This window comes from Stenella coeruleoalba (genome assembly GCF_951394435.1).
Source record: "Stenella coeruleoalba genome assembly, chromosome: 6".
Classification (NCBI taxonomy): Eukaryota; Metazoa; Chordata; class Mammalia; order Artiodactyla; family Delphinidae; genus Stenella; species Stenella coeruleoalba.
In genome coordinates, this window is record NC_137151.1 from 51,952,742 (window position 1) to 51,973,359 (window position 20,618).

General features: G+C 36.0%; 1 protein-coding gene across 4 annotated transcripts in view; it reads left to right on the forward strand.

Moving 5' to 3' along the window:
* The window catches only part of GALNT13 (polypeptide N-acetylgalactosaminyltransferase 13), a 982,370-nt gene that overhangs the window by 742,695 nt on the left and 219,057 nt on the right, over positions 1-20,618 (forward strand). For all 4 annotated transcript variants that reach the window (XM_079925131.1, XM_079925129.1, XM_079925128.1 and 1 more), the window contains 3 exons: positions 14,373-14,539; positions 15,163-15,370; positions 18,128-18,298. In XM_079925131.1, coding sequence (XP_079781257.1) covers positions 14,373-14,539; positions 15,163-15,370; positions 18,128-18,298 — 546 coding nt within the window. The remainder of the gene's footprint in view (positions 1-14,372; positions 14,540-15,162; positions 15,371-18,127; positions 18,299-20,618) is intronic.

Below are 20,618 nucleotides of genomic sequence, written 5' to 3' on the forward strand. Positions count from 1 at the left end.
TTAAGTCCCCTACTATGATTGTGTTATTGTTGATTTCCCTTTTTATGTCTGTTAGCATTTGCCTTATGTATTGATGTGCTCCTTTGTTGGGTTCATAAATATTTACAATTATTATATCTTCTTCTTGGATCGATCCCTTGATCATTATGTAGTGTCCTTCTTTGTCTCTTGTAATAGTCTTTATTTTAAAGTCTATTTAGTCTGATATGAGAATTGCTACTCCAGCTTTACTTTGATTTCCATTTTCATGGAATAGCTTTTTCCATCCCCTCATGTTCCGTCTGTATGTGTCTCTAGGTCTGAGGTGGGTCTCTTGTAGACAGCATATATATGGGTCTTGTTTTTGTATCCATTTAGCCGGTCTATGGCATTTGGTTGGAGCATTTAATACATTTACATTTAAGGTAATTATCAATATGTATGTTCCTTTTACCATTTTCTTAATTGTTTTGGGTTTGTTATGGTAAATGTTTCCCTTCTCTTGTGTTTCTATCCTAGAGAAGTTCCTTTAACATTTGTTGTAAAGCTGGTTTGGTGGTGCTGAATTCTCTTAGCTTTTGCTTGTCTGTAAAGGTTTTGATTTCTCCGTCGAATCTGAATGAGATCCTTGCTGGCTAGAGTAATCTTGGTTGTACATTTTTCCCCTTCATCACTTTAAATATGTCCTGCCACTCCCTCTGGCTTGCAGTTTCTGCTGTTAACCTTATGGAGATTCCCTTGTATGTTATTTGTTGTTTTTCCCTTTCTACTTTTAATATTTTTTCTTTGTATTTAATTTTTGATAGTTTGATTAATATGTGTCATGGCTTGTTTCTCCTTGGATTTATCCTGTGTGGGACTCTCTGCACTTCCTGGACTTGATTGACTATTTCCTTTCCCATGTTAGGGAAGTTTTCAACTATAATCTCTTCAAATATTTTCTCAGTCCCTTTCTTTTTCTCTTCTTCTTCTGTGATCCCTATAATCCAAATGTTGGTGAGTTTAATGTTGTCCCAGAGGTCTCTGAGACTGTCCTCAATTCTTTTAATCCTTTTTTCTTTATTCTGCTCTGCAGTAGTTTTTTCCACTCTTTTATCTTCCAGGTGACTTATCCATTCTTCTGCCTCCATTATTCTGCTATTGATTCCTTCTAGAGAATTTTTAATTTCATTTATTGTGTTGTTCGTCATTGTTTGTTTGCTCTTTAGTTCTTCCAGTTCCTTGTTAAACATTTCTTGTATTTTTTCCATTTTATTGCCAAGGTTTTGGATCATCTTTACCATCATTGCTCTGAATTCTTTTTCAGGTAGACTGCCTATTTCCTCTTCCTTTGTTTAGTCTGGTGGGTTTTTACCTTGATCCTTCATCTGCTGTGTGTTCTCTGTATTCTCATTTTGCTTAACTTACTGTGTTTGGAGTCTCCTTTTTTCAGGCCTCAAGTTCATGGTTCCCGTTGTTTTCGGTGTCTGCCCCCAGTGGCTAAGGTTGGTTCAGTGGGTTGTGTAGGCTTCCTGGTGGAGGGGACCTAGTGCCTGTGTTCTGGTTGGTGGGGCTGGATCTTGTCTTTTTGGTGGGTAGGTCTGCATGCTGTGGTGTGTTTTGCGGTGTCTGTGACCTTATTATAATTTTAGGCAGCCTCTGTGCTAATAGATGGGGTTGTGTTCCTGTCTTGCTAGTTGTTTGGCATAGGGTGTCCAGCACTGTAGCTTGCTGGTCATTAAGTTGAGCTGTGTCTTAGCATTGAGATGAAGTCTCTGGGAGAGCTTTCTCCATTTGATAGTACGTGGAGCTGGGAGGTGTGTGGTGGACCAGTGTCCTGATCTCAGCTCTCCCATGTCAGAGGCACAGGCCTGACACCCAGCCGGAGCACCAAGACCCTATCAGCCACACGGCTCAGAAGAAAAGGGAGAAGAAATAAAGAAAGAAGGGAAAAAATACAATACAATAAAATAAAGTAATTGAAATAAAAAATAAGTAATTATTAAAAATTTAAAAAATTAAAAAGTAATAAAAAAAGGAAAGAAGAGAGCAACCAAACCTAAAACAAATCCACCAATGATAACAAGCACTAAAAACTATACTAAAAAAAAACACAAAAAAAATGGACAGACAGAGCCCTAGGACAAATGGTAAAAGCAAAGCTATACACAGGAAATCACACAAAGAAGCATACACATACACACTCACAAAAAGAGAAAAAGAATAAAATTATATATATAGTTGCTCCCAAAGTCCACTGCCTCAATTTTGGCATGACTCATTGTCTGTTCAGGTATTCTACAGATGCAGGGTACATCACTTTGAATGTGGAGATTTAATCCACTGTACCTGAGGCTACTGGGAGAAATTTTCCTTTCTCTTCTTCTTTGGCATAGCTCCTGGGGTTCAGCTTTGGGTTTGGCCCTGCCTCTGCGTGTAGGTCGCCTGAGGGAGTCTGTTCCCACTCAGAAAGAACGGGGTTAAAGGAGCAGCTGATTCGGGGGTTCTGGCTCACTCAGGCCGGTGGGAGGGAGGGCTACGGATGCGGGTCGAGCCTGCGGCAGTGGAGGCTGGCGTGACGTTTCACCAGACTGAGGCGCACCGTGCGTTCTCTGTATTCTCTGTGTTCAACTTCAGGGGAAGTTGTCCCTGGATCACAGGACCCTGGCTTGGCGGGCTGCACAGGCTCCCGGGAGGGGAGGTGTGGAGAGTGACCTGTGCTCACACACAGGCTTCTTGGTGGCTGCAGCAGCAGCAGGCTTAGCATCTCATGCCCGTTTCTGGGGTTTGCGCTGATAACCGCGGCTCGCGCCCGTCCCTGGAGCTTGTTTAGGCGGTTCTCTGAATCTCCTCTCCTCGCGCACCCTGAAACAATGGTCTCTTAATTGTTAGGCAGTTCCAGACTTTTTCCTGGACTCCCTCCCGGCTAGCTGTGGCACACTAGCCGCCTTCAGGCTGTGTTCACGCAGCCAACCCCAGTCCTCTCCCTGTGCTCCAACCGAAGCCCGAGCCTCAGCTCCCAGCCCCGCCCGCCCCAGCGGGTGAACAGACAAGCCTCTCGGGCTAGTGAGTGCTGGTCTGCACCGATCCTCTGTGCGGGAATCTCTCCGCTTTGCCCTCCGCACCCCTGTTGCTGCGCTCTCGTCCGTGGCTCCACAGCTTCCCCCCTCCGCCCGCGAAGGGGCTTCCTAGTGTGTGGAAACTTTTCCTCCTTCACAGCTCCCTCCCCAATGTGCAGGTGCCGTCCCTATTCTTTTGTTTGTTTTTTCTTTTTTCTTTTGCACTACCCAGGTATGTGAGGAGTTTCTTGCCTTTTGGGAGGTCTGAGGTCTTCTGCCAGCGTTCAGTAGGTGTTCTGTAGGAGTTGTTCCACATGTAGATATATTTCTGATGTATTTGTGGGGAGGAAGGTGATCTCCGTGTCTTACTCCTCCTCCATCTTGAAGGTCTACCCCACTGCATTGTTCTTGATACAGACTTGTACTCTGAAACAGCATCCATCACAATTCACTCTGGATACAGAGCCGCACTTGACCAATTGAACTTTCTTTCATTATCTGTAACTCCATCTTTCCTCAAGAAGGTATGGTTTATAATATATATATGTATGTACTTGATTCACAAATGAATATTTTATATTCAGAGAATATATTTATAAAATCACAGAATATTTTATATTCTAGCTAAAGGAAAGTCTCATTAGAAGAATAATGAGAAGAAAGGGATCTTTTCTGGGAACATTTCAGAGCTTTTCTTGAAAACAGTAGCTACAGTATGGTAGGGAGTTTTCCACACACTTCAGAATGACTCCATTCTCGATAGTTACGTAGATTACATTGAAACTGGAAAATGTTTGAAAACCCAAATTTTGCAATGTGGTCATAATCATGCAAAAGATGTAAATGCACAAGGACCAGGAAAAAAACCCTTGTGAAAATGAAAAGAAAGAGAAGGAAAAGGGAATAAATACATAAAATGTTCTGGGAGTTTAGGAGAGTGAACAGTTGGATATCTGTGCAGGAAATACAGTTTCATTGAGGAAGTGCGACTTGAGTCCTACCATGAATAATGTGTGTGAGCACTTCAGGGAAGATAGCATTCCAAATACAAGGAATTCTAGAGATTGAGGAAGATAAAGGCATGAGAAAGCTTTGCTTATTGAAGGAACTTTGAGATGTTCAGTATTGCAGAAGAGTTAAATGCCATGGCGAGAGGAGAAGGTGACATGTGTGAGACTAAGCCAGGAAAAGCCTTTAGATTTTAACATTAGGCGATGAAGAGCCATCAGAACATTTGAATAAAAGAGTGGCTGCTTAGATCTGCATTCTGGTCTGCAATGAGAAGGATGTACTTTGGGCGTCAAAATGTCCCCCAAATGCACCATAGTGATGCCATGCAATAACTTAGAGAAGGGATGATAGTCTATGTAGAGGACATAGTTACTGCGAAGGATAAGAAAGATACTGAGGGAGGAATCATCAGGATTGGTGACTCATGATGTCAACATCACCACCATAATGTCAATATCAAAGTTTCTGCCTGTGAACCTGTGCGGTGGTTTCATTGTCTAAGAGAAGTGAAACCTATAAGGCTTAGGGTGGTCAGTTGACTTGGATAAGGCCATGAATGAGGACAGAAGCAAAGCTTGTTCCAGAATCCAGGCCTTATTGAAATCAGTGTTATTTTCACTAACAAATGTGAGAGTTTAAACTTATGAATGACAATAGTGAGTAATTTTGTTGCAAAGTCACTTTAATTATAGTTACTGCATTCAATAAGCACATTCAATTTAGACAACTCATTGTTAAGTACTTTCAATAGCATGAAAGAATTATATTCAGAGGTCATAGAAAGAGAACAGCCTTCTAAATTCATGTTCCAACACAACAAAGGCCACAACACTTACTTGAATGGTATTCTTTTACTTCTAGATACAGTGTTGAATTATAATTCATTTCCAAAAAAGAGAATTCTTCACAATAGAAAAAATATAAAACTTGCTTGTACAGTACTTCTTTTATGTGCTGGAAAAAAGAGATTGTTTAGCAACTGTTGACATGGAAGTAACTCCAGTGGGAGTATATGGTTGCCATTTATTTGGTAGAAATTAGATTTATGATATTTTATTTTTTAATATAAAGCAGATGTCAACTTAGTGTACCCAGTCTGTCAAGATAAGTCAGCTTAAAGCCAAAAGAATCGTCCTCCCAAGATTTACTCATTTCCCTGGTAGACATTCTTTTATGATTGCTTTTGTGACTGCTGTCTCAGTTCCTCACAGTGCAATACAGATGCTACACCTGGCTTCTTTCTTAAATGAGAGACATACTTATGTAATCACCAATGTAGTGCATTTATGAGTAGGGCAAATTTAATGGATAGTAGGAAGGGAGGTGGGGTTGCATTATAACATTGTAGTCAAATATGAATTTTAGATATAACTCATCTTTAAAACCTCTTGCAGTTGTCTCATCACTGAGGAAAGTCCACTGGCCACTTTAGCCTCTCATCATTTTACTTGCTCATCTCCTCTCCCTAGTCCCTTTTTACTCCTTTCCTTAGTCTTTCCCACCTCAAGTGCCCACCCCCGCTGGAGCAAAGCAAAATTTCCCCTCACCTCATTCAAAGCAATTAATGTTTTCTTTTGTTTTCTGGGAATGCATACCTTCAGGCTCCCCAAGTACCTATTCTAAGAATTCTCCCTAACAAAGGCAGTTTCTTCTCTAAATGAGAAAGGCCTTATCCTATCAGGAAAGAGGTTGAATAGCAGCTATTAAAGTCAGATTTCCGGGGTTTGAAACCCAGCTCTGTCACTTAGAAGCAAGTTACTTAACTGATCTGAACATTAAGTTATTATCAAATGGGAGTAATTTAGAATATTATAGGGACTGCAATTATAATTATTATAAGAATAATTATTATGATTATATAATATTATATGATTATTATATAATATATAGTTATTAATGATTATTATAAGAATAGTATAAGGACTCCATAAAAGATCACCAGAATACCCACCACCTTAACAGACAGTTCTGATGAGTTCTAGTAGTCTTGGAAAGAGAGTCCATGTTAGAGATTTATCGAGATTGGGGGTCTGGGTTTAAGTGACTTAAGACTGGTCTTTTAATGCAGGAATCTTATTGAGCCTGGTCAGTGTATGATGTAGTAGTTTAGGATTGGTGGACATATTGAGGAAAACGTCTTGAGGTCAACGGATAGGCAAGCAGTTTGTCTAGTTAAGATATATATTGTCCTGAGAAGACAACCAAGCAACGTACTCTCCTTAAAAGGGGATTGTTTGACCAATTAATTGTTTGAATAAATTTATTTTCTGGAAGTTCTTGAACTCATAAATAGTGAAGCTATTTATGAGTTCATAGCCTTCTCTTAGTTCTGATATTTAACCTGTGTGGTTGCAGGAGATTTCAGTTCTCAGGGTCAAATGAGATGATACATAGAAAACGTATAGTAAAATGTCTGCTACGTAACTAAGAGTTCAGTAAATGTTCGCCACTTAGTACTAGCTTTCTTATTATGATGTTTCTTAAATCAGAGCTTGACTACAGGAGGAGGTGGCCTAACCCTAGCTGAGAAATGCAGGATTGGATAATCAGACCAACCTATAGGGTGGGGATCTCTTCCAGCTTTGGTAACAGGAGGGAACACAGGTTGATAGACCTAACTCATGGATATTCAAGAGCAGGCAAGAAGCAGAGATCTCAGCAGAAATTGACCCTTTGAGATCTTCCAGCAGAGATTAAGGTAAGCAGGAAGATTTAATAGCAAGCAGCCACAGCCAGCAGCAGAAATTTCAGATTACGGCAATAAATGATTTGAAAGAACTAAAAGCGAAAGAGGCAGGACCTTTATTCCACACTGCTACCCTGGACAAAGAAATAAAGCAGTTCTCAAGCCAGGATGGTCTAGACACCAGACCTGTTATTGAAAATGCATTGGAAGTAAGGAATAAAATGGATGCTTGGCCACAGAAACTAAGAATAAAAGACAAGTTAATATGGCTATGGTCAGAATACTATCAGCAGCGAGGCTGAACCAAAGACCTTATCTGTAATATTTCATATAGTACTTGATAATATAAGAATAGCATAATAATAACTTACATTCATATAATTCCTTAATAATTCCATTTGTTTCCTCAAAAGTCCTGTGGTATAGATGTGGCAAGCAGTTTTACTCCAGTTTAGGCAATGCCAGAACTGAAGCTTCAAGAGTTTGCTCATAGATCCTAATGGCAGAATGAGGAGATAAACATAGATTTTCCAGACACAGAGCTTTCTCCAGTATATCAAAATAGAACGATGTTACTTATGTTTGAGGGAAATGTGTTATAATAAAATGACTTGCAGACCAATTTGCTGATACTCCTCCTCTTTCCTATCCCTAGCTCATTTATTTGCCGTGGCTCTAGAAGCTTGAAAACCAAAACCAACTGAAAATATAAAAAGATGTAGAAAAACGGGTATTTCTACGCCTCTACTTCAGATTATAATAGTGTAGAAGTATGGCTGGGGGACTTCCCTGGTGGCACAGTGGTTAAGAATCCGCCTGCCAATGCAGGAGACACGGGTTCGAGCCCTGGTCCAGTAAGATCCCACATGCCGCAGAGCAGCTAAGGCCGTGTGCCACAACTAATGAGCCTGCGCTCTAGAGCCCGTGAGCCACAACTACTGAGCCCTCGCGCCTAGAGCCCGTGCTCCACAACAAGAGAAGCCACTGCAATGAGGAAGCCTGCGCACCGCAACAAAAAGTAGCCCCCGCTCACCACAACTAGAGAGAGACCATGCACAACAACAAAGACCCAACACAGCCAAAAATTAAGAAATAAATAAATAAATTTATTTTTAAAAACTACAATTGGGAAGTTAATCTGATAATTAATACAATAGCCTGCCTCTTGGTGAAGTTTTCATGCATCAACCCCTTACTAAATATATTTTGTGACATGCAGAAGGCTAGTTTCTGGCAGCACAGAGATAAATAAGATTAACCTTCCCTCTTCTTTTTAAGAAGCCCCTAGTCTACTGGATTAGACGTATTTGTTGTGAAAGAGTATAATAAGTAAAAGGATTGAGGCATATATGAAGTACAAGGTTGGGGGAGGGGCTGAGTAGTCTTCTCTGGGATTAGGGAAGTAGAGAGAAAGAAATTCCCTGGCTCCCTCTTCCTCCTTTCTGCTGCACAGTGCTCTCCACCCAAGGTCCTCGTGGCATATTTCAAAGAGAAACTGACAAGCAAGGGAGTCTTGGAAAAGCATCCTGCTCAAAAACTCTCCTGCTCCCCCCACCCCAATACTTAGAAGAAAACAGAAGGAGCAAAGAATAGATCTGATAGCAAATAGGCTAAGGATGAGTACAGGGTCTACCTGGATGTTAAAATAAAGGTGACTGGGACAGGTGAAGAACAATTTGATTTTGTAAAAAAAGAAAAAAATTGAAATAGTCAAGTAATTATGACTTATAGGAACTTACTTTTGGAAGGTTTAACACCACGGAAGTACAAATCAACATATAGAAACCCATGCAAAATTAAGTGCTTCATTTTACGGAGGCACCAAGCTTTCAATTATGGAAGAAACACTTTCCTGTTGCCCAAGTTTTCTTTGCATGAGTGCATTGGAAAATGATGGAATTTCTCTCTGTGAATATAAATGTTAATGACGGGGAAACGTGGAAACCACACATAATTCTGCAAGGTTCAATGCAATTCCCACAGTTCTTAAAAATAAGAAGTATATAGAGGACTTGTAAGTCTTTATTTTAAATCACTGTTATTACTCTTTTTTGTTTGAGGCAGTTAAAGGTAGCCGCTGATTCACTGAGCAGCAATCCAAAAAGTCATGCAAACTACAGTGTTGACAGCCTTTGTTTGGAGTCCGAAATGCACTGTATCTAACTAAACCACTGTGTAATTATGGATCCTTTGTGATTTCCCATTCTCATTTTGTAGTCAATTTTTCTTTGATATGGCATGTTGTGTTCCAGTAGCTTATCTGAAATCATCAATATGGTTTTGAAAAGGATAAAATCAAATTGTAACAGTCTATGTTCCCATAATGTGGGCATAGCCAAGGGAAAAGATGGTAAATAGGTACACTATGTCACTATTTCCATGTTCCAGACAGTGGAAAAGTGATTCTACCCCCGAATTCTCTCCAAAGAAGAGCAGTTGCATTTATTTCTCATATATTTACAAATCAACAGCTGATACACAGAAAACTGGATGAACGTTAGTATGTATCCAGATGACAGAAGAGATTGTAATTGAAGTAGAGACCTTCTGACTCCAGTACTTATAATTAAAGGAAATAGTGCCTTATTTTAGTTCATACAAACACAAGAGATACTAACCTTATACATCCTATTTTAAAATGTTGATGTAAGCAAAAAGGTTTTATATATGTATGCATGTATATACATACATACTTGTATGTATATACATATATATGTATGTATATCATATCAGTGTTTCTGTTAAATACATTTCGGTAACAGTTGTCACCTTGGCTGCACATTCAAATCCCCAGGAGAGATTTCTTTTTAATCCCATTACCCATGGCCACACCTCAGACCCCTAAATCAGAATCTCTGTGGCTAAAACCCACATATCAGTAATTTTTTTTCAAGCTCATGGGATGATTCCTATGTGCAGCTAAGAATTAGAGCCAGAGATATATTATTACAGAATTAAAAGGAAATAAACCTTCATTTTATTTCAACTATTATAGATTTAGAATGTCAAAATATAGTGCAAATATGAAATGCTGCTATGATAAAGCTTATGATCTTATTGGAATACCAGATTTCAGGAGCTTAATTTGAGTATTGGGTATCAGATATTCCTTTCAAATTGATGAAAATTACTGTTGCAGTCTGCCACTTTTACTCTCAAAGTTAATTACATACACATTGTGTTCCCACAGTTATGTCAAATTTTCCAGTTCTATTTAGATGTTCACATAAAAGAGAAATAATATCTTCGAAAGACAGGTTGCTAAGAGTATTTGATCTATATGTACCTAATTTCAGTGAAAACTGTCTTTCTATGCTTAGTTTTAATAAAATGATCCTAGGAGAATCTACTTCTCTTGACTTAAAGATATTTATAAAGATATAAATTATTTAAAAAGGCATAAAAATGCTTTTTTTCTAATTTTTCAGATACCAACAACATCATTTAAGACATCTAGCATATAATATGGAGCAGAAATCATTACTGTTACTAATATTATTAAATAATACATTATTTTATTAGTGGTATTATTTATTACTTTATTATGCAGAGTATTGAACTAGCTCTGTGACTTGAGACTTGTATTCTGTGAAATAAATATTTGAATTAGTCAACTTTGAAAGTCCTTTGCAATTCCACCTTTTGGAGATTCTGAGCTTTACTCAGCTGTGTAGACCAAGCAATGTCTACCACACATTTCAGAGTACATACTTTAATCTTATTATGAGAGACGTAAAAGCTGAGGTGAACAGTGGTGAAATTCTTCCTGTAATACCACAGAAGAAGGAGTTTGTCATGTGTGAGGGTGAAGAGATTATTAGAGAAATCCAAACTATCTATTTATTTTAAGTACTTACCTCCACCTACATCATATAGGTTCCTTGTTTTGTTTTGTTTGTTTTTAATTATTTCTGGAAAAATCAGCCAGTTAAAAAAAAACTCTGCCAGTTTAGATACTAAAGACATTAAAAAAAAAAAAAACCTGAAAAAATCAAACAACACTTTAGTACTTTTCTGTGGCTAAAGAAAAATTATTGTATTCACCTGTTCTAAGTGTACGCTTTATACCTTTTATATGTCTGAAATCAGGATGAGTTTTACAGTTAATGATTAGTTACAAACATTGTCTACCAGCTGGCAGTTGTCATGTAGGCAGTATTCCTTAAGTTTGTGTGAATGTGGTCATGGCCGTTTACATAGTTAAACTTCGACTAAGTTATGTGCAGTATTTGTACTGTATGTGTAGAGTTTGTCATTCAACATTTCTTCAGAAAGATTACAATATGATTCCGTATTAGAACAAAAAGTTATTGTCTGAACAGAAAGACAAGGAAACAGTGGCAAAAATTATATTTCATTTGATGAAGCCAATATTTATGGTTGGAGCAATGACTGCAATTTCATATTTTCTTGTTAATCAACAGCTAACTGATTTACATAGCCTTGTTGCTTATCATGTCAACCCAGGACCAGCAGTGTCCACGTCACCAGGCATCTTATTAGAAATTCAGGGCCTTGGGCCCATCCCAGATCTACTGAATCAGAATCTGAATTTTATCAAGATCCCAACATAATTCTTCTGCAGCTAAATTTTGCAAAGCACAGCTTTATAGTACCAAGGAGGATACTCACAAGATGAAGTTGTTTTGTATTTTGTTACTGAGGTACGTGCTAAACGCATGCCTCTCATTTAAGCAATACAACCTAAAGCTGGAGAAATCCCCTTAGAACAGATGAAAGAAACTTCAAAGCAACAAGAAACTAGTGTGACTGATTTATAAGCAAACCTGAAAATGTTGATAGGAATCTATGTCCAAATAAGTTTAAAAGCTTTTTCTATAGGCTTTACTTAGGTATTGAATAGAGCCTATTCAAGATAAGAAAGCATTATATTATAGTTTATTTGACAACATTTTTCTAGTGGAACATAAAATTTTTCCTAGTGAAACATTTTTCTTTCCTAGTGGAACATAAAATCATGATGTATCTAACCCTAGGTGAAACAATAGGTTTGATGAATTACGGACAATAATTCAAGTTCAGTGTGTCACAAATCCATTAAAAACCACGAAAATAAAAACTCTTGTTCATACGTATCTATGCACTTGAGATAACTGGATAAACTGACATAGAAAATGATTAATTTATGTAACAAGAATTATCCTATAAATTATTTTATTATTATATAAAGTTTTCTTTGCTAAATAACTGCATACATAGGAGGAAGAGGAAGAATTAATAACATATTAGCCACATTTTATTTTTATGCTACATTAAATAATGACATGGTGGAAGTTTTCTCTAAGTAAGCAAAATAGCTACATTAATAGTAAATTAGTTCATTATAACTTCGTCACATAGATGAATATAAAATTAACATTTGTGAGTGGACTTTTTTTAACCGCAAAAATAAAGCATGCCGGAAATAGTTTAAGAAGCTGGATCTACATGTCTGCTTTTATTTCGATATTTTAAATGATTTATCTAAATTAATATCTCATTCATTTTTTCTTTATTAGCACTTAGTGTAACTTGTGAGAGATTTAATTTAAAAGAAATGATTTTTATCCAAATGATACTAAGTAGACTTTATAGACTGTTATCCTTGGGTTAAACCAGTGTTTGTTGACTGTTGGACAGATTTCAGCCTGCTTCTCCAGCTTTACTTCTTTATTGATGATAATGATTATCTTTATGATACATTTTGTTCAGCATGCTGAAAGTGAGGGGGTGTTTTGCTGAGGAAGAAGAATGGAGGTTTGAGGAAAATCATGGCAAGAACCTTTCTGACTTACCAAGACAGCTTTCTAAGTTCATTTAGTGATGAACTGCCTGGAGGTACAGGTCAAATGATGATGAAGCGTATAGAAACCATTTGAATCTTGCTACCAGAATGGGAAGAGATGACTATGAATCAACCTACTTTTCACCCCCTACATTTTGATTTTTCTTATTTACACAGTGTCCTATATAGTGTGGCTGCTTAATGAATGTTATTCAAATAAATATTTGCTGAAAAATGTTACGGTTAGACACATGCACATTCTTATCTGGCTATATTGCAGAGCACTTCACTGAGTAGGTGATATTTTAGACTGTTTTAAAAGATGATTAAAATCTCGGCAGACTTTTATTACATGCCTTTGATGCCCACATTTTAGTGGATTTTTTTTCACTCACCTGTGAAGGGGACTAATTTTAACGATGCTAATTTTGTGTCAGAGATTAGGTCATTTATTGGTGGCAGGCTGTATCTGGTTCATTTTACTTTATGGAATTATTTTAATTTTCTAGCTGTTTAGAATATTTTACAGGAAAAAATAACCTAAGGTGAATAAACTTCTATTCCTGTTCTGGATACCCAGTGACATTCTTTTCTTAATATTCTGTAATCACAGTGATTTAACATTACATGACAGAAATGTCTAAATGTTGAAAGTTGATATGGGTGAGAGCCACCTGCATGTTAAATTTGGGATGACCACCTAGAACACACTGCATGTTATTTATCAAAATGTACCTTTTTCAGTAGATGGCTTGAAAAGTAAAATCTGGAGTTCTTTTAACTTATAAGCAAAATTAAAAGTTTTTCTCAAAATATCAAGTTCTAAAAGTAATAACAATTATGATGTAAGCTCTTACTAAATAGTGTGCTCCAGTGATCAGAAGCATCTGAATCACCTAGAAACTTTTTTTTGTTTTTTTTTTTTTGCAGTACACGGGCCTCTCACTGTTGTGGCCTCTCCCGTTGCGGAGCATAGGCTCTGGACGCGCAGGCTCAGCGGCCATGGCTCACGGGCCTAGCCGCTCCACAGCATGTGGGATCTTCCCGGACCGGGGCACGAACCCGCGTCCCCTGCATCGGCAGGCGGACTCTCAACCACTGCGCCACCAGGGAAGCCCCTAGAAACTTTTTAAAAGCTGCATATTCTCAGGCTGCACCCCAGATCTTCGGAACCAGAATCTGCATTTTAACAAATCCCTAGGCAATTCCTCTGCACATTAAAGTTTGAGATGTTCTGGTAGCCTATACCCTTTCATAATCTCCGATTTTGATTGTATAGTACTCATTGAGAATCTGTAAAGTGTATCCTGGCCCCTAAATCTTTACCTCAAAGTAGACATGGATTATGGCATTCTCAAACAGAATAGGAAGCGTTCATGACTAGATTTTAGAATAGAAAAATCATTTCAGTTTTACAAGCTTCAAAACCCTGTGAACAGATGCCTTTTTATGTTCTTAAGACTTTTTGAGTTATACAATAACTCTTTTTCTAAACAAAGAAGACAATTATATCTACTAAGTGAATTCATCTGTCCCTGTTGTACCTGGTCTTCTATTGATAGACTCAGAATGCTATTTTAGCTTTCTTAGACTTGTGTAAGTCATGCCTCTTTGTTCCCTGGAGTTAATGTAAAATTAGTCAAAAATAAAATCAGTTAAAATAATATTAGTAAGTATGCATATTTAATTTTCAAAGTGCCAAGTGATTACTCACAGCAAATATTAAAAGGAAAATAATTTTAGATAATCATAAAGTGTTTCTGTAGTAAGGGGCTTTCAAGTCTAAAGTTGTGTCATAATGGATATTTTTATTACAATGATCAGAATGAAAAATGAACTTCTTAGCATGTCCCTCTTCTTTCCTCTCTTCCAGATGCAAGACAAAGGTCTACCCTGATGAACTTCCAAACACAAGTGTAGTCATTGTATTTCATAATGAAGCTTGGAGCACTCTCCTTAGAACTGTTTACAGTGTTATAAATCGTTCTCCACACTATCTACTCTCTGAGGTCATCTTGGTAGATGATGCCAGTGAAAGAGGTACAAATATTTTTTTTGTATATTTTTTTAATTAGAAAGCTTAACTGTGTTCAAAAAGGTAAGTGGGCAATGATCTGTATTTTCCTTGTAATTATACTAACTCTGTAACCACCTATCAAATTTTCATTAATATATCAACTCCAGAAACAAGTAACAAATTCTTTCAGTTTATCTCATGATTCCATGATTCTTACTAACCTAAGAAATCAGCCAAAATGACTTTCATAAGTGTTTCTTTTTTTTCCAAACTCAGTTGATCTTGTGACTGAGCATTTATATGACTTTGTGGATATTGGTCTTTTTATTTTTTTTAGTGAAGGTAAAAGAAAAATAACTTATAATTAAGGAGATTGCATTTGCCATTGTGGCCCAGTTTCTAAATTAGATTCTGGTGTATTAACTTCCTAGTATATCTTTATCCTTGTCAGCCAAGTGACAGAATCATAATGAACTGTATACTAATTCACTGATGAAATCTCTACATCTTTCTTTTGTACAATGCAAAAAATGTTGATAGGAGTTTACCACCATTTCTGCATGTTGAATTTCCATCTGGGTAGTAGTATCTCTTCTCTGTCTTAAAACAGTTTCAAAACTTTATAAATTCTTATTGCACATTACAGATTTTCTCAAGTTGACATTAGATAATTATGTGAAAAATTTAGAAGTGCCGGTAAAAATTATTAGAATGGAAGAGCGCTCTGGGTTAATACGTGCCCGCCTTCGAGGAGCAGCTGCTTCAAAAGGACAGGTCATAACTTTTCTCGATGCACACTGTGAATGCACGTTAGGATGGTTGGAGCCCTTGCTGGCAAGAATAAAGGAAGACAGGTAAGAATTCATGTGTTATGTCTGTCTGGGTTTTGACTGAACCCGTTAGGACATTTTCAGCTGTCCATCAAAACCTTTCTTCCAAGTTGCTATTTTCAGAATGTTTATTTCCTAGCTTTTAAAAAAGTAGGCCCCCTACTCCTTATTTAATAAAGACCTTGGCTTATTTATGCTGAATCTGAATATTTGGTTAAGAAATAGTCAAACAATTCAAATAGTAAAGATGTGCTGAATATTCATTTTATAGGTGACGGAAATCAGTCCAATCAAAAATAGTATCATATTTTATAAAATACATTTTCAAAGCACCTTTGTCTTCCATCACCCTGTGAGGTAGGTAATAGAGGTATTCTTGTCTGTATTTAATAATAGGTAGGAACAAATGAGTTAAATAGCTTGTCCCAGTTATTGGAAATGATGGGAACAGCAATTTAGTTCTTCCCACTCCCAGAACAGTCTTCCCTTTACTACGTCAGTGCCCTTATTCAAAGTCTAGTCCAAAGCCACCCTGATGATCTTAAAAATAAACTCACACTCATGCACCCCACTGAAATGAAACAAGGATTTAAAAAAAAAAAAGCATAGAAAGCACAGCTGTAAGAATGTTTAATTATTTAAATAATATTGTCCTTTTGTACAGACATATTATGAAATCTGAAAAGTTGAAGAATATAGAAATTAAGAACCCTCATAGTTAGCTGAAATTCTTTCTGATGATGATGCTATGAAGTGGGTTTTTTGCAGATACTCATAAACATGGGTGGTAAATGAGTGTCATTCCTAAGCGCCTAATGAAGACAGCTATGCTGATTGCTGTCTGATATAGGAACAAAGCATTGCATAACACCTTGCTTGCATAGTCATTTCACCTACCGTCGAAAGGTCTTTTTAGAATTGAAGTTTTTAATTAAGCTTCCAAGACAGGGGCTGCTTAGTGTGAGCTAGTGCAGCTATATCACATAAATGGCAGGATTTGGTACTTGCCAGGAAGATGGATAGAAGTTGTCAGTAAAATGAACCATAGCAGTTGAAGAAAGCAGTGGGAACCTTTTAGTCAACTGAGTGTAATATATGGCTAATAACATTTTTCCATTCTGTGTATTGTACAGTATGCACAGGAAGGTAAGGTTGGCAAAGTATAATGAACTTAGAGCCTCTTAAATTCATTTCCTGACAGCTTTTCATACATTATGCTGCTTTTTAAAACATGTGTTTCGTATTCAACTTAGTGAGTTTTTAATACACTGTTGTTTCACTATGGTCATGAATGGATCATTTATTTTTTTCATCTAACAACATATTTAGATTGTATTTGCATATAATGAACTCTAATGCCTTGTCCTACTTATATGTTGTCAAGTTGCCATAACTAGATAATAAAGTCCTATTCAAGGTTATTAGACCTAATTTCATCTCCCTATAATTTAAATTATTAAATGTAATGAAGAAAGAGAGAAAGATATTGCTTTTATAAGGACCAAAGTTACCAAGAAGCTTTTCCAAGGCTAAATTAAATCTATTAATTTCAGAGAACTCTATGCGTGGGCCAATTGTGTGGCATATAAGACCAAATAGAAAATGAGTGTTGGTGATGCTGGTGTTACAAAACCAGAATAAATAATGGACAGCATGTCCTTGCTTTCCACATCTATGGGTGATTCAATTGTATGTTTACATCTATGGGTGATTCAATTGTATGTTCACCTTCTATCTTATATGAAAAGCAAGCTCTACTCTTAGGAATTAGCTACAAACAAGGCACAGTTGTTTGAACATTTACTGTGAAGATGACAAAAGCTTGATCCCATAATAAAACATATAAACCTGGAGTAGGAGAAGACTGGAGAAAGCACAACATGGATTAAAAGAGTACCTAATGATCTCCCATGGTGAAAAGTTCCTTACCGTAAAAAGCCACCATCAAGAGTATCAAATCTGTATAACTGAATCACTTTGCTGTACAGCAGAAATTAACACATTGTAAATCAACTATATTTCAATAAAATAAAAAAAAAAAACCCAAATGTCCTGGCTCTTCCTCTTACTTTAAGAAAAAATGGATCATAAAACACCAGAAACTGAAGTTGCTTATCTTTTCCCATCTTAAAATATGTAGATTGTTAGTGTAAGCTTTTTTTTTTTATTTTAGTGTAAACTATAAGTCTAGGACAGTTCACTCAGAAATTGTCATGACACTAATGTCATTTATAGGAAATATTTACTTGTACTCATGATCATGATTTTTATCGTTGCTTCTTGGATTTTCATTTGTTTGTTTTTCTATGAAGGTTTTCTGTGAACTCTCTCTTTAAACTTACCTATTGCCTTTGAGAGTCAAACTACCAGATCTAATTTGCCATCATTCATTCTTCACTCCCCGCATGCTGTTGATTTTCAGTGGTCTATAGCTAAAATGATGCATAATATCAAAGCAGCTCTGCTAATCATGCTGTGAGTGGAGGTTTTATGAAAAATAGACCATGTTCATCCCGCTGAGTTAGTATCTAGAATGCATTTGGAAGTCAGCTTGAAGATCAATTAGTATATTTGATTAGATTATACATGATAGAATAAAAGTAGACTGAAGTAAGATGCAGTAAAAGGAAGTAATTTTACAGAGAAAAAGCATAACATGAAAATAAAGGCAAATTAAAGTCACAAAATAAATTTCAACATGTCAGCTATATTAAGTTTAAAGAAGCTAAGGTAACATTTAAATTATTATTTATATGTAAACTGATTTTAATTTTTCTGCAGGAAAACAGTTGTATGCCCCATCATTGATGTGATTAGTGATGATACCTTTGAATATATGGCCGGGTCAGACATGACTTATGGGGGTTTTAACTGGAAACTGAATTTCCGTTGGTATCCTGTTCCCCAAAGAGAAATGGATAGAAGGAAAGGAGACAGAACATTACCTGTTAGGTATGTAGAGCATATCTTCCAAAGCATAGCATGTGTATTCCTATAATAATTAAGAATATTATCAATTTGTATGATCATTTTTTAGACTTTTGAAGACATATACTTTTTATTCATATGCATATATGTATTATCACGTTTTACATGATCATATAACAATCAATGACAATATTAAATCTACTTTAAATTGCACAGACAAATTTAAGTACTGGAAGAAGTGCCAATTTTTTTGAAACTGTGTATTCTTATATTCAAAACATATGTATTGTGAATTTTCTATGTGACAGGTATGTGTTAACCTTGATACTTCAGGTAGATGTAATATAGTTTATAACAGAGATATAACCAAAAATGTTTTAGTAAATATTTTAAATTTACCAACCTTAAAGAGCTATCTTCCCTATAGATACAAAAGAAAGCTCCATTTGGAAAATTTTAATATATGAACAATTATGAAGGATTTATTGTTTGTTCCAAATTATTTAAAAAGCTACTTAAGTTGAAATATTTACGTTTAAAATATGTGTTTGCCCTTAATACAAAATAAGAACTATCATATAAATCTTTAGTTGTCTAGATAAGCATTATCTGATTTATTAATATAAAATTATCACCTTCTTATTTTAAGATACTATTGTGTGCCTCTTGCCTGCAACCAAAAATTGATTTCCTGAACAATACTTGGGGAGGGAGTTCACTAGTTTAGCTCTTTAAAGATGAATCTGGTAAATCATCATTTGGCTGCAACAATAAAGAAGTACCCTAACATTCTAAAACAATATATATAACCCATTATCTAGACAAGAATGTCAAGAATGTCTCCTAGCCTACTGAGAGAATGACTTATCTATTGACAAGACTAATTATATAATGAATTAATTAAAACTAGCTCAAAAAATTGGCTAATGGAAGTGAACAGCTCTCAATGCTTGTTATTGGACAATTAAATATTGGCACTGTTAACCCTCTTAAGGATATATTAACTACATCAAAAAGAAAATAACATGTAGTTCCAAACAGTTGCGTAAGGATGTGAAATTATTATGTCAATATTTGGAGTGTAATTTAGCAGTCCTTAACTCTTGCTGTCATCTTCACATTCATCTTGTCTTATTGATCCTTGCCTCTAACAACTTGAGAAAATACAATGGCTCATATTACCATTGTTTGTTAGAAATCCTATTTTCTTAGATCATGGTTTCATTTAGTGTTAGATAATTTTTCAGCTTCAGATCCCAAGTGAAAATTATCAAAATACATGACCAATACACTCAAATATAGACAATGTGTTATTTGAAAAAGAGGTTTAAAAGATTGCATGTGCATCCTTACTTTTTTAACACATTGGCAAAAGACATACTTTTTTAAACTTTATCTTCTCACAGAGTCAAAAGGTAAATAATTAAGAGCTAGCCAACATTCATAGTAAGAAATTGCTCATCTTATTCATAAAAGTAAAGATCTACATAGAAATCTACCATTATTTCTCATCTTTCATTAACTAAAGCAAAAGAGGAAACATCCAAATTGCTATATTTTCATCACAATTTATGTGATTTTATTGTAGTAACATGGAGAGATGATGAAATCTGAGTATATTTTATTTGTTTGCCTTAGTAACTGCACAGTATTTCACTGTGAAGGAGCAGTATTTCAATGCTAAGAGAGCTGGAGCAAGAGAAAGAGAAAGCTCAGTCTTTGCTGAAGTTTCTAGATTCTTATGGCAAAAGGTTAATTAATTCACTGGCTGTGTTGTAATAGCCTGCAGGTAATTTTCATCAGCATAGCTGTAATGTGAACTTTCTTTGTACTTGTAATCTATTACTCGAGGATGTGATCATTTTTCTCACATTCATACAAACAGATAAATCATTCTAGGTGTTAAAGACAATTTTTTTCCTACTTGATTAACAGAATTCTGAATAGCTAAAGTGATTAAAATTAGGTTGAAATTTTGGTTTTCTTTATAATGCTTTATTTAAAATGTCAGTTATGACAGAACTTTCTAGTGACTGTAATTGGCTAGTCATCATTTAGAAATACAATCATGCATTTGCGTACATAGAGGAACAACTTGAACTTGTAACCTAACCTTAGTTATACCTCATTTAAAGTAAAGTTTATAATGGTTATACTTATTATTCTATTCTCAACCTCTGGGCTTTGATATTTTCTTTTTGATAATAAGTGGAGTTTGCGACATGCTTGGCAATTGTGAAGTTATGAGTATGAAATAATAGCATAGCATACATAGTCCAGCTTTGTTCTTCTTTCTATTTAGTTTTCTTTAATCAGTTAACTGTCCTTGATATTTTAGTAGTCA